General features: G+C 46.9%; 1 protein-coding gene across 4 annotated transcripts in view; it reads right to left on the bottom strand.

Annotated features, from left to right (window-relative positions):
* Window positions 1-3,633: 3,633 nt before the first annotated feature.
* The window catches only part of LOC147114198 (myelin-associated glycoprotein-like), a 44,654-nt gene continuing 33,569 nt past the window's right edge, over window positions 3,634-14,718 (bottom strand). For 3 of the 4 annotated variants that reach the window (XM_085995861.1, XM_085995863.1, XM_085995864.1), the window contains 5 exons: window positions 11,398-11,673; window positions 10,514-10,807; window positions 9,103-9,199; window positions 6,118-6,199; window positions 3,634-5,375 (listed from right to left, as the gene is read on the bottom strand). In XM_085995861.1, the coding sequence (XP_085851987.1) occupies window positions 5,133-5,375; window positions 6,118-6,199; window positions 9,103-9,199; window positions 10,514-10,807; window positions 11,398-11,673 (992 nt within the window). In that variant the 3' untranslated portion in view covers window positions 3,634-5,132. The remainder of the gene's footprint in view (window positions 5,376-6,117; window positions 6,200-9,102; window positions 9,200-10,513; window positions 10,808-11,397; window positions 11,674-14,718) is intronic. The other variant, XM_085995862.1, reaches the window with a different exon arrangement.

The raw sequence follows: 14,718 nt of genomic DNA, 5'->3' as shown, positions 1-14,718 counted from the left end.
CTGTACTGCAGTAATTAATGGCTGTTTTTACAGGTGGAGACTCTAATGAATGGAAAGTCGGAATGCTTGCAGTTGATATCATTTTGATTTTTGAAATGGTTGGATTCATAATCTTCAAATAGGTGCAAAAGTAAGTGCACTTAGTTTTTTTTTTCAAAACCTTTACTTCAATCTTCACTCCTTAAGACATTGACTGTTTCCCTCAGGTTCAGCAGCAGATGCTACTCCCATAAGTGGTCCATGTCTCCCCTACGATCTGGAGTGTGCCTTTCATGGCCTAGTATCGAGATAAATGCTAACGAGATCCAGAGGTCCCTCACTCTGCACGCTAGCTGCTGGATTGTACCAGGTCACCTTGTGATTCAAAAAAAACCATCATGACTACACCTTGATAACAATTCAGTGGCTGGGAAGCATGTTGGGATGTCCCGAGGATGTGAATAAATAACTGCACATTCATATGTTCTATTTTTCTCTCTTTTATTTAGATTTACTAGAATGATACAAGAACTGAATGGTAAAATGATCAGGAAAGACTGAACAGGCTGGGGTTCCTTTCTCTAGAAAAGAAAAGGCTGAGGGGTGACCTGATAGAGGTCTTTAAGATTATGACGGGGTTATGGCAGAGGCCAGACGAGAGGCTATAAATACAAGACAGTCACTAATAAATCCAATAGGGAATTCAGGAGAAAGTTTCTTTACCCAGAGAGTGATGAAAGTGTGGAACTCGCTACCACAAGGAGTTGTTGAGGTGAATAGCGTAGATACATTTAAGGGGAAGCTCGATAAACACATGAGGGAGAAAGGAATGGAAGGTTATGCTGATAGGGTGAGATGTAGAGGGGTGGGAGAAGGATCGTGTGGAGCAGAAACACCGGCATGGACCAGTTAGGCCAGTTAAGGGGAAATTTAACAGAGCCATTCAACATCATGAGGGGTTTTGATAGAGTAAAACCAGGAGCGGGGAACTAGTGAGAAAACAACACTTTGTCTTGCGCTATAAGCAAACTGTCAACCCTTTTTGTCCTGACACTGTGACAATAGTTCTGCTCAAAGCTGGGCTGCCTTTGACGTGAAGTTTCGACTGTGTTTGGGAGCAGGAGGATGTTTATTCAACTGTTCCCCCATTCTCTCCTGCGACCCTTGCCGGGTTTTCTATTCCAGCGCCACTGGGCAGCCCGTCAATAGTTGTTTTACGTGCCCACTTTTGTGTGTAAGACCAGTATGTTTGAGCAGGTCCAACCAAACCAACATGGCGGGGCCGGGGGGGGGTGGGGGTGGTGGGGAACGGCCTCACAGCAAGTCCTGGCCCTGCCCTCAAGTTGAAACGGAAGGAAGATTCCCCCCTGGACCCTGTATCTTAACAACATCGTAAACACGTATCCCTCACTCTACCAGTACCATAAAGCCAGAGGACAAACAGTGGTTCAATGAGGAGTGTAGAAGAGTGTAGAAGAGCATGCCAGGCATAATTAAAAATGAGGTGCCAACCTGGTGCAGCTACAATATAGGACTACATACATGCTCAACAGCAGAGGCAGTATGCTATAGACAGGGCTAAGCGATTCCACAAGCAACAAATCAGATCAAAGCTCTGCAGTCCTGTCACATCCAGTCGTGAATGGTGGTGGACAATTAAGCAACAAACGGGAGGAGGAGGCTCCATGAATGTCCCCATCCTCAATGATGGTGGAGCCCAGCACGTGAGTGCAAAAGACAAGTCTGAAGCATTTTCAACCATCTTCAGCCAGTTGTGCCAAGTGGGTGATCCATCTTGACCTCCTCCTAAGGTCCCCACCACCACAGAAACTAGTCTTCAGCCAGTTCAATTCACTCCATGTGATATCAAGAAATGGCTGAGTGCACTGGATATAGCAAAGGTGATGGGCATAGACAACACCCTGGCTGTCGTGCTGAAGACTTGTGCTCCAGAACTAGCCACACCTCTAGCTAAGCTGCTCCAGTACAGCTACAACATTGGCCTCTATCCGACAATGTGGAAAACTGCCCAGGTATGTCCTGGCCACCAAAAGAAGGACAAATTCAATCCGGCCAATTACCGCCCCTGCAGTCTACGCCCAATCATCAGCAAAGTGAAGGAAGGTGTTGTCAACTGTACTATCAAGCACTTACCCATCAATAACCTGCCCATCAATCAGTTTGGGTTCCACCAGACCTCATTGCAGCCTTGGTTCCAACATGGACAAAAGAGCTGAATTCCAGAGGTGAGGTGAGAGTGACTGCCCTCGACATCAGGGCAGCATTTGACTGAGTGTGGCATCAAGGAGCCCTACTAAAACTGAAGTCAATGAGAATCGGGGGGGAAAACTCTGTACTGGCTGGAGTCGTACTTAGCACAAAGGAAGATGGTTGTGGTTGTTGGAGGTCAATCATCTCAGCCGCAGGACATCGCTGCAGGAGTTCCTCAGGGCAGTGTCCGAGGCCCAACTATCTTCAGCTGCTTCATCAATGACTTTCCCTTCATCATAGGGTCAGAAATGGGGATGTTTGCTGATGATTGCAGTGTTCAATTCCATTCGCAACTCCTCAGATAATGAAGCAGTTCATGCCCGCATGCAGCAAGAGCTGGACACCATTCAGGCTTGGGCTGATAAGTGGTAACATTCGTGCCACACAAGTAAATGGCAATGGAGATCGCCAACAAGGGTCTAACCACCTCCCCTTGACATTGAACAGGATTACCACCATCGAATTCCCCCACCAACAACATCCTGGGGGTCACCATTGACCAGAAACTTAACTGGACCAGCCATATAAATACTGTGGCTACAAGAACAGTTCAGAGGCTGGGTATTCTGCAGCGGGTATCTCACCTCCTGACTCCCCAAAGCCTTTCCACCATCTACAAGGCACAAGTAGAAGTGTGAAGGTATACTCTCCACTTGCCTGGATGAGTGCAGCTCCAACAACACTCAAGAAGCTCCACACCATCCAGGACAAAGCAGCCCACTTGATTGGCACCCCATCCACCACCTTAAACATTCACTCCCTCCACCACCGGTGCACCATGTCTGCAGTGTGCATCATCTAGAAGATGCACTGCAGCATCTCGCCAAGGCTTTTCCGACAGCACCTCTCAAACCCGCGAGCTCAGCCACCCAGAAGGACAAGGGCAGCAGGCGCATGGGAACACCACCACCTCCAAGTTCCCCTCCAAGTCACACACCATCCTGACTTGGAAATATATCGCCAATCCTTCATCGTCGCTGGGTCAAAATCCTGGAACTCCCTCCCTAACAGCACTGTGGGAGTACCTCTACCACACAGACTGCAGCAGTTCAAGAATGCGGCTCACCACCACCTTCTCAAAGACAATTAAGGATGGCCAATAATTGCTGGCCTTGCCAGCGACCCCTACTTCCCATTAACGAATAAAAAAACGCAGCCGGAAGATTCTCCCTGTTCCCTGTGCGTTAATAATATCGTAAACACAGTGGGATGATTTCCTCTGGGATACAAAACTGTGACAGTACAGCGCTGCCAATGGTAGGGGGGTACAATTACAGCATGACATGTTTACATAGCAAGTTTCCATTATAAATGTGGACAGAGGAATTTTCATAATGTGGGGGTGAAATACGACAATAGGAAGTAACGTTTAGGAGACACGAATTGTGCACAAATGAAAGATGTTTAATACAGATATATTTGTACATTACAGTTTGAGCATTTTAATCCCTTGTGTTAATAAATGTAATAATATACATAACCCATAAGTTTCTTGCAATCTATCACAGCATAGGAAAGGTGCAATAATCAGAAATAACATTTAGATCTGATTTCAAAGTTGAGTGGCACCACATTTCTGGTCAGTACTATTTGGCCATGTTGGCTGCACACAGTAAGGCAGTGCCTCGGTTATGATGTGGCCACACACCAGGGCTGGTGGTTCAAAGGGCATGCTTATTTGTTGGCATGCAACGCATTTATTGTCCTGTTGAAGGACCCTCCTTGGTTCCATTAGCACTCTGCCAATATCAAAGATACAACAACAACTTGCATTTATATCGTGCCTCTCACAAAGTAAAACATCCCTAAGGGGGGTTCACAGGAGCGTTAATTCAGACAAAAGTTTGACACCAAGCCATGGAAGGAGATATTAGGACAGGTGAATAAACGCTTGGTAAAAGAGTTAGGTTTTAAGAAGCTTCTTAAAGGAGGAGAGAGGTGGAGAAGGTTAGGGGGGGAATTCCAGAGCTTAGAGCCTAGGTGGCTGAAGGAACGCCCGCCAATGGCGGAGCGGTGGAAAGCGAGAATTTCAGGACTTAACTAATTCACAGAGAGCGATCGCAACCTGGGATTGGATCCAGGTCATGGAGAGGGGTCATAAACCTTCACGAGGCGGGGGGGATGGTGTGACGGAGGATCCCAGTGTTTATTTGGAACCATTATCTACATGGATAGAATGGCCTCTCTCATCTCTACTTCCCTTTGTGGAATGCACACTGATCAGATGTTCGGAGAGACTGTCTTTATGCAAAGGGTTGTTGGGATGCACAATGTCCGGCCAGGAACACTGGGTGAGGCAGAATCCAGAATATATTTTAAAAGGTAACTGGAGAAATATTTGAAGTAGGAACATTTTTTTAAAGTATGGGGAAAGGGCAGGGGATTGGGACTAAGGGGAGCGTTCTTTCAGAGAGCTAGCACAGGGGGAGATGGGCCGAATGTGGGAAGGGCCAGGGATTGGGTCTAATGGGGTAGCTCTTTCCACGAGCTAGCACAGATGTGATGGGTCGAATGGGGCAATGGGTGGAGGAACGGGACTGAAGGGGATACCTCTTTCAGGTGCAATAGGCCATATGGCCTCCTCCTGGGCCATAGAATTCCCTGACTCCACACAGTGAGCTCATATCACCACCTCCACCCATCACATTTGATGACTGTGCCTGTGAGGTGTTTGTGCAGAGAGAGGCAGACCTTTGAATCTCTTGACCCAATGGGTCAGCATCAAGTTGTCCCTGGTCAAGCAGTTCATCCCAATCATGTCAAGCGCAAAACCATTTGGTCCCTTCCCTCCTTCCAATATCTCCCCCAGCAGGTTGTTACCTGGAATTTCAAACCCACCTCAACCCTGACCGTTCACCCCTTCCCCTATTTCATGCTCAATTTTACTGGAATTTGATCTCTGCGTACTCCGTGTCCTCACCTCTGTGCACCCTCCCATCACCGTTGGCCAGCTTCAACAAGTTGATGTTGGCGTAGAGAAGGTCCTCATGCTTGGCATGTTGTCCATGACCAGCATCTCCTCCTGCCGGACCTTCAGAAAGATCCCGGGGAGCTGGTGTCTCCACCTCGCCAGGTGCATCACCGGTTGTGTTCCTAGGGTCAACAACCACCACGCTCTGTGCATCCTACAAAGAAAAGGGAAGCACAATGCTCACATCATTTACCGGGGCTGATGGGGTTAAATTATTGCATAGACTCGCTAGTGTCAGCCATGGCTCACTGGGTTTAGCTCTCTCTCTCTCTCTCTCTCTTGCTCGTCTATGGATTAGAATGTTATGGGCTCAAGTCCCACTCCAAGAGACCTCAGTCCCATAATTCACACTCTCAGGACATCCCAAAGTGCTTTACAGCCAATTTTTTTTGAAGTATAGTCACTGTTGTAATGTAGGAAATGCAGCAGACAATTTGCATACAGCAAGATCCCACAAACAGCAAAGTGGTAATGACCAGATAACCTGATTTTTTAGTGGTGTTGGTTTAAGGATGAAATATTGGCCCCAGGTCACCGGGGAGAACTCGCCTGCTCTTCGTAGAAATAGTGACCTTGGGGTCTTTTATGCCCACCTGAGAGGGGAGACAGGGGCCTCAGTTTAATTTCTCATCCGAAAGACGGCACCTCTGAAAGAGCAGCACTCCTTCATTACTGATACCGTGGAGTGTCGGTCTGGCTTATGGGGCACATGTCTCTGGAGTGGGACCTCGAACCCACGACCTTCTGATTCAGAAGCGAGTGTGAGTTCTAAACCCACTGAGCCCCGGCTGACACCATAGGCAGAAATTCGTGAGAAACCGAACTGGGAATCTCTGACACGTGTTGTCTACACGCTGAGATTGAGGCTTCGGACTAAGTTCAAACAACTTCTGTACCTGGTGCTTCACGGAGAGTGGATTGTAGGTCATTGCAAGGTCACTGGGCTCTGCAGCTCTCTCCTCAGTCGCTGCCTTTCTCCTGAAATAGCAGAATATCGCACTGTGGTTATCATATATCAGAGTGTCAGTGCCGGACAGACACAGACCCCGCTGTAACGTTACAGCAACTACTGCACTGTCTCTTTAGGGACGTAAAAACATAGAAAAATAGGAGCAGGAGTAGGCCATTTGGCCTTTCAAGCCTGCTCCGCCATTGAATATGATTATGGCTTATCCTCTATCTCAATACCATATTCCTGCACTCTCCCCATACCCCTTGATGCCTTTTGTGTCTAGAAATCTATCTATCTATCTTTAAATGGCTTCTGTCCACACACATAGAATCATAGAATCACACAGCACAGAAGGAAGCCGTTTGCCCCAACATGCCTGTGTCGGCTCTTTGTAAGAGTTCGCCAATTAGTCCCACTCCCCACTGCTCTTTTCCCAGAGCCCTGCAGATTATTCCTTTTCAAGTATGTATCCAATTCCCTTTTTAAAGTTACTATTGAGTCTGTTTCCAACACCCTTTCAGGCAGTGCATTCCAGATCACAACAACTCGCTGCGTAGAAATATTTCTCCTCATCTACCCCTCTGGCTTTTTTACTAATGACCGTAAATCTGTGTCCTCTGGTTAACGACCCTCCTGCCAGTGGAAACAGTTGCTGCTTATTTAATCTATTAAAACCCCTCATGATTTTGAACTCCTCTGTTAAATCTCCCCCTAACTGACCCACCCCTCTTCATCTCACTGTATCAGCATAACTTTTTAGTCCTTTCTCCTTCACGTGCTTATCTAGCTTCCCCTTAAAAGCATCTACGCTACTCACCTCAACCACTCCTTGTGGTAGCAAGTTCCACATTCTCATCACTCTCTGGGTAAAGAAAGTTTCTCCTGAATTCCTGATTGGATTTATTAGTGACTATCTTATATTTATGGCCTCTAGTTCTGGTCTCCACAACAAATGGAAACATCCTCTCTATCAAACCAGTTCATTATCTAAAGACCTCTATCAGGTCACCCCTCAGCCTTCTCTTTTCTAGAAAAAACAGCCCCAGCCTGTTCAGTCTTTCTTGATAGTTATAACCGCTCAGTTCTGGTATCATCTTTGTAAATCAAAATCAGAGAGAGTAAGGAAGAACATATGAATGTGCCGTTATTTATTCACATCCTCGGAACTTCCCAATTGCTTCCCTGCCAATGAATTGTTTATCAAGATGTAGTCACTGTAGCTTTGCCAAATCACAAGGTGATCTGATGTTCCCAATGATGGGTGAAACTAGAACTAGGGGGCATAATCTTAAAATAAGGGGCTGCTCATTCAAAACTGAGATGAGGAGAAACTTCTTCACTCAGAGGGTGGTAGGTTTGTGGAATTTGCTGCCCCAGAAAGCTGTGGAAGCTACATCATTAAATAAATTTAAAACAGAAATAGATAGTTTCCTAGAAGTAAAGGGAATAAAGGGTTACGGGGAGCGGGCAGGAAATTGGAAATGAGTCTGGGTTCGGAATGGTCATGGCCCTGTGGGTAGTGGAGCGGGCCCAGGGGCCGTGTAGCCTTGTTCTGCTCCTACTGTGTTCTAATTCTGTTAGATTTCAGGAGATGGTTTTATTCCTGTTCCTGGCTGGGGTGGAGATCGCCTTTACAGAAGGTAAGTACTGTAGAAAATATAGGGACAGAGTGATCTCCTGGAAGAATTTCGATCGCCTAGATGGGTCGGAGAGGAATTTCCCAGATTTTTTTCTCCCAAATTGGCCATTGGGTCTTTATCTGGTTTTTCGCCTCTCCCGGGAGATCACATGGGTTCGGGTGGATGCAGAGTGATAGAAGATTTGAGGTTAGGATCAGATCAGCCATGATCTTATTGAATGGTGGAGCAGGCTCGAGGGGCCGATTGGCCTACTCCTGCTCCTATTTCTTATGTTCTTATGTTCTTATGTAGTCCAGCAGCTAGTGTGCAGAGTGAGGGGTCCTTGGGTATCCTTAGCATTCACCTCGATACTGGGCTATGAAAGGCGCACTCCAAAACATAGGGGACACAAGGGAAACTTACGGGAGTGGCATCTGGTGTTGCACCTGTAAGAAATAGCTGTTAGATTCAAAGATGGGCTTTAATGCTTAGAACAGAGACTGAGAACATGCAGCCGGGAACAAATAGCAGAAATGCCAGCAATGTTGAATATCAAGCATCAAAAGACAAATAGAAGTGATAAGGGAATCGTAAAATGCAAAACATCACAGGGTGGTGGGATAATAGACAAAAATGGAGCCAAAAAGTCATAAAATGTCCTTAAAAAAACATAACAAAACATTCCTCAGAAAGATAAGAGGGAGGCCTCATCAGCCATGCAGAAAGGGACGGCGAGGGTTGCCTTCCCGCTTCACAATTGGACAATAGGATAGGGGATCAAATGATTGACACCCAGGTGACAGCCCACCGAAATAACTATAAGTATAGACGATGGAGAGAGGAAATCAGGCAGTTAGGGGCGAAGGCTTCCCCAAGGTGGCTACGGCTTAACACCGTGGTCAAGTTTAGCTTCTGAGGTGGCTGACGGCCTCACACCTCCAACAGCTTGAGAGATGACCCAACGGAAGTAGCCACTGCAGCAGACTGCAGGAATCCACCCAATCCGAGACCACCGTATTGCCTCCCCGTCCGTCCGGTCGGGGCATTCCGATTCGGGAGTCGTAGATCGCTCCTACTGTCACGGGTTGTATGTCTATTGTACTCGGCTTAAACCATATGTAATACCTGATTATGCTTTAAAACTGTAGCTCTTTAATAAAAGCCTTACAACTTCTAAAGCCCTGTTGGGCAATCTGTGTGTGGCCTGTGATCCAGATCTTACAACCTGAGGGAAACAATCACTGATTTAAGGAGAGAAGATTGGAGTAAAGATTTGGGAAAAAAAAGCAAAATTAAACCTTTGCACTTACTTTCGCACATACTTGAAGATTAAGAATCCAGCCACTTCAACACTCAATATGATCCCAGCAACAAGCAATCCTACTTGCCATTCATTGGAGTCTCCACCTGTAAAAACAGCCATTAATTACTGCAGTACAGTTTGAGAATGGTGCTCCGATGTACGTCGAGAAGCGACACACTCGCTCAATTTTTGGCAATTCATTCTCGGGATGTGGCCCTCGCTGGCAAGGCTGGCATTTATTGCCCATCGCTAGTTGCCCTGAGAAGGTGGTGGTGGGCCTTCTTCTTGAACCGCTGGTAATTGTTTTGATACAAACTGAGTGTCCACTTCAGAGGGCAGTTCAGAGTCAACCACATTGGTGTGGGACTGGAGTCACATGTAGGCCCAGACCGGGTAAGGACGGCAGGTTTCTTTCCCTAAATGGACATTAGTGAACCACTATAACATCTATATAATATAGATATATAACATCTATACATGTAATATCTAAAGATATAATATTAGTCGACCTCCAGTTTCTCCCTATCTACTCTATTAAAACCACTCATTATTTTGAACACCTTGATTAAATCTCCCCTTAACCTTCTCTGCCCTAATGAGAACAATCCCAGCTTCTCCACTCTCTCCACATCACTGAAGTTGTTTATCCCTGGGACCATTCTGCAATGTTTGGGCAGCTCTGACAGATGCAACAATCAGCTGCCTTGTATCAGACAACAATAACTTGCATTTATATAGAGCCTGTAATGTAGTAAAACATCCCAAGGTGCTTCACAGGAATGTAAATCAGACAACATTTTGCACTGAGCCACATAGGACCATAGGAAGAAACACAGGATCAGGAGGCGGCCATTAAGCCCCTTGAGGCTGTTCTGCCATTCAATGAGATCATGGTTGATCTGTGACCTAACTCCATCTACCCGCCTTTGCCCCAAATCCCGGAATACCTTTAGGTAGCAAAATTCTATCAATCTCCGATTTAAAATTAACAATTGAACTCGCATCAATTGCCATTTGCGGAAGAGAGTTCCAAACTTCTACCAACCTTTGCCTGTAGAAGTGTTTTGTAAATTCACTCCTGAAAGACCTGGCTCTAATTTTTCAGCTAGGTTCCCTAGTTCTAGACTCCCCAACCAGCGGAAATAGTTTGTCTTTATCCACCCATTCAGTTCCCCGTAATATCTTGAAAATTTCGACAAAATCACTCCTTAATCTTCTAAAATCCACGGAATATAACGCTAGTTTGTGTAATCTCGCCTCGTAATTTAACTGTTGGATTCCAAGTAGCAATTGGGTAAATCTATGCTACACTCCTTCCAAGGCCAATATATCCTTCCTAAGGTGTGGTGCCCAGAAGAAATTCCAGAGCTTGGGGATATAAACGGCTGAAGGAAAATGATCGCGAGAGGTGCTCTCACCTTTGACCCACAGGTACACCTTGAACATGGCTTCTCCATGCTGGTTTCTAACCGAGCAGAAGACCGCCACATCCTCTTCACCCTGGCGTCCAAGCAGGGTCAGGGAGCCAGTCACCAGCTGCGCAGCGCTGATCTGCCACGCCACGAAACGGCCCCTCGATTGGTTTCTGCTGATGTTGACGAGGGGGAGATGCCAGGTGAGGTCTCCAGGTGGGTTGGATCTGGCCGCGCAGACACAGATGATGTCCTCGGGCCTCCGAGTGCACTTTGACTCGGGGGAAATCTCCGGCTTATCTGAGGGAGTAAGAACAACTTAGGCAACATCATAACACCGTTAGACCATAAGATAGAACATAACACTGAAACCCTCATCCATGCCTTTGTTACCTCGAGACTTGCCTATTCCAAAGAACTCCTGGCCGGCCTCCCATCTTCCACCCTCCGTAAACTTGAGGTCATCCAAATGTCTGATGCCCGTGATGAACTCGCATAAGTCCTGGTCACCCATCACCCCCTGTTGCTTGCTGACCTGCATTGGCTCCTGATTCAGCAACGCCTTGATTTTAAATTTCTCATCCTTGTTTTCAAATCCTTCCCTGGTCTCCTCACCCCTCCCTATCTCTGTAACCTCCCCCAGCCCTACAGCCATCTGAGATCTCTGCACTCCTCCAATTCTGGCCTCCTAAGCACTCCCGATTTTAATCGCTCACTGATGGGAGGATGTAATTACAGCGTGACGTTTACAAAGGCAGTGTCTATTTTAAGTGTGGACACTGGACTCAACAGGAAAAGTGGACACTGGAAAGGTGATGACAGGAAGTAAGCTCTTCACAGACAGGCAGTGTCTGAGTTTTAATAAGAGACAGAGATAGTAAACTACTTACATTCCACACTCAGACGTACAATGGTGGATGTGCCGTTACCCAATGGGTTTCTTGCTGTGCAGTAGAAACTGGCATCATTCTCCCGTGTTACATGACCGAAGTAGACGGACTGAGCACTTGTGTTTAACTGGGCATTCGTGTTTCCGTTAATCCTGAACCAGGCGTAACTAGATGCAGGGGGGACGCTTTCGCTGAAGCAGGTTAGCGTGATGTTGCTTCCCTCTTTTATTCCGCCCATGGCTCTGTTGATGGCCACCTTCGTCTCCTTGGGTGGATCTGGAACAAGACCAGAGGAGAGTCAGCAGGAAATTCTGACACTCTCCGACCAGCCCTCCCATTTTCCACCCTCCATAAACATCAGCTCATCCGAAAACTCTGCTGCCCCTTCCTAAGTCTCATTCACCCATCACCCCCTGTTGCCCCCGGCCGACATTGGCTCCCGGTCCGGCAACACCTCGAATTTAAAATTCTCATCCTTGTGTTCAAATTCCTCCATGGCCCTCGCCCCTCCCTATCTCTGTAATCTCCTTCAGCCCTACAACCCTCTGAGATCTCTGCATTCCTCCAATTCTGGCCTCTTGTGCATCCCTGATCCCTTTGTTCCCCCATTGGCGGCTGTGTCTTCAACCACCTAGGCCCTAAGCTCCGGAATTGCCGGCCTAAACATCCCCGCCTCGCTCTCCTCCTTTAAGACGCCCAGAGGAAATTTGACACAGAGATATTCGGACAGCTGGCCAAAAGCTTAGTCAACGAGGTAGATTTTAAGGAGGAGAGAGCGCTGGAGAGGCGGAGAGTGTATGTGTGTGTTTAAGCATGGCCGAGTGATCTCATAGACTTCGTAAATTCCACAGTCTCCCGTAGACATTAATTTGTTTTTATTTAGAGAGATGTGAAAGTATCTGTACTCTCACGTTCCACAATGATGGTTATGACCCTCTCCACAGCTCCATGTTCATTCTCCACTATGCACTGATTGTCTCCAGTCTCCTTGTGGAACGTGCGCTCTGTTTGGGCAATGTGAGGGAACGATAGAGTATTGAGGGAGAAACCTACATTCGTTGTGCAGGACACTGCTCGTCTAATCCAGGGCCTTGTTGATCTCTTGTTTATAGTGTTTCAACACAAAGCCCATGTTGTATCCGTGTGTTAATGGAGACACGGAATGCAGGAGTTGGTTTACAGGTGTTTACTGGACAAAGTCTGGAGGTGAACTAACAGATACAAGACACTATACAGGCTTATATAGCCCGAGTGGCCACTACCGGCATTACAGTACACAGGGGCTCTTAAAGGCACATACACCACAATTCCTCCCCTTTTAGATAGCCAGTACATAACATTTTAAGTAATTGTTATTAACATGTGTACAAGAAAAATAATCTAAACATTTGCTGCAGTTAATCAATTATAAGTCAGTCTCTCTGGAGGCTTTCTGACTCGGTCCAGATAACGCCTCGGTGGTGCAGTAGTTTTCGGTGGTGTAGTAGTTTTCGGTGGTGTAGTAGGTTCTTTTGGCAAGGTCGATTCGGCTTGAATGCCAGTGTCGGGTTCATCTGGTTCCAGTATCACCGGATCGGAGGTAGATACTATGGGTATCTCTGCTTCATCATTAGGCGTATAGAGTGGTGGTGTAGGTTGTCCCTTTTCGGATGACTCTATGATCTGGTCAGCATGGCGCCTTATTATGCTTTCTCCAATTTCCACGGTATACATCAGTGGTCCCAGTCGTGTGCAAATAGTTCCAGGCTGCCATTTCTCGGTACGGTAGTCCCGGGCCAAAACTTGTTGACCTATCTGGAAGGTTCTAGTTGGCCTTTCATTCATGCCTTGAAATTGCCGGTTCTCTACGTCCCTTCTGATGTTTGGCTTGATCAAATCCAGCTGGCATCTTAGTCTTCTATTGAAAAACATCATGGTGGGAGTTTGGTTTGTAACCATATGTGTTGCATTCCTGTAGGCAAACAAGAAGTTATCTACCTTATGCTGTAGATTAATGCCTTCATTACCCATAGCCTTTATGGCCTTCTTGAAGGTCTGGACAAACCTTTCAGCCAATCCATTGGTGGCGGGATGGTATGGGGCGGATGTATAGTGCTTAACCCCATTGTTTTTTAAGAACTTTCTGAATTCTTCGGACACAAATTGTGGTCCATTATCAGAACAGATCTGTTCAGGCAGCCCATTCCTGGCAAATATGGTCCTTAATACTGTGATGGTTTTTTCCGTGGTGGTGGAGGACATCTTTATTACCTCCGGCCACTTGGAGTGTGCGTCAACCGCGATTAAGAACATTGAGTCCATAAATGGACCAGCAAGTCGATGTGTACCCTTTGCCATGGAGATGAGGGCCACTCCCATGGATGCAGACGGGCTTGTGGTGGGGCGTTTTGGACCTTCTGGCATCCTAGACAGCCCTTGGTCATTTCTTCGATGTCTCCATCGATACCTGGCCACCACACAAACGCTCTGGCTATGTTCTTCATTTTCACTCCACCCAGATGCCCCTCGTGAAGCTCCTTTAGCACTTTATCCTGGAGTTTGGGTGGAATCACCACTCTGGATCCACACATCAAGGTTCCTCGGCACACTGACAGCTGTTCCCTTCTTTGCGAGAATGCTGGCAACAGTGGTTCGCCATGTGCTGGCCATCCCTTTACCGTTAAATCATAGACTCGTGAGAGAGTCGGGTCATTTCTCGTTTCCTTTTCAATGGCAGAATTTGTTACTGGTAGACAATCTACTATGGTAGAGTGGAACATTTCCACTGGGTCCACTGTAGGTGCTTCTTCTACCGTTGGCAATGGTAGACGCGATAAACCGTCAGCATTTCCATGCTGTTTTGATCCTTTGTATTCTATGTCATTTCGGTGTGCCCCCAGGAAAAGGGACCACCTCTGTAGCCTTTGTGCTGTCATAATGGGAATGCCCTTTTTAGGGTTGAATGTGGAGACGAGGGGTTGATGGTCAGTCAACAAGGTAAATTTTTGTCCGTGTAGGTAATGGTTGAATTTCTTCACTCCCCATACCAGGCTGAGTGCTTCCCTGTCGATCTGGGCATAGTTACGCTCAGCTGAGTTCAATGAGCGTGACGCAAAAGCTATCGGCCGCTCCGAGCCATCAGGGAATCTATGTGATAATACCGCTCCTACGCCGTAAGGGGATGCATCGCACGCCAGTCTGATTGGCAGTGAAGGGTTGTAATGAGCCAAAACTTCCTTGGATGTGATCAAGCCTTTACATTTATGGAAGGCACGTTTACAGTCCTCGCTCCATTCCCAAATTACTCCCGTTTGTAGCAGTTCGTTAAGAGGGTGCAGAACA

Source organism: Somniosus microcephalus, chromosome 8 (assembly GCF_052327205.1).
Source record: "Somniosus microcephalus isolate GS21.2 chromosome 8, FLI_Smic_1.0, whole genome shotgun sequence".
Lineage (NCBI taxonomy): Eukaryota > Metazoa > Chordata > Chondrichthyes > Squaliformes > Somniosidae > Somniosus > Somniosus microcephalus.
The sequence above is the reverse complement of the archived record's forward strand: the minus strand, read 5'-3'. Positions and strand labels throughout refer to the sequence as shown.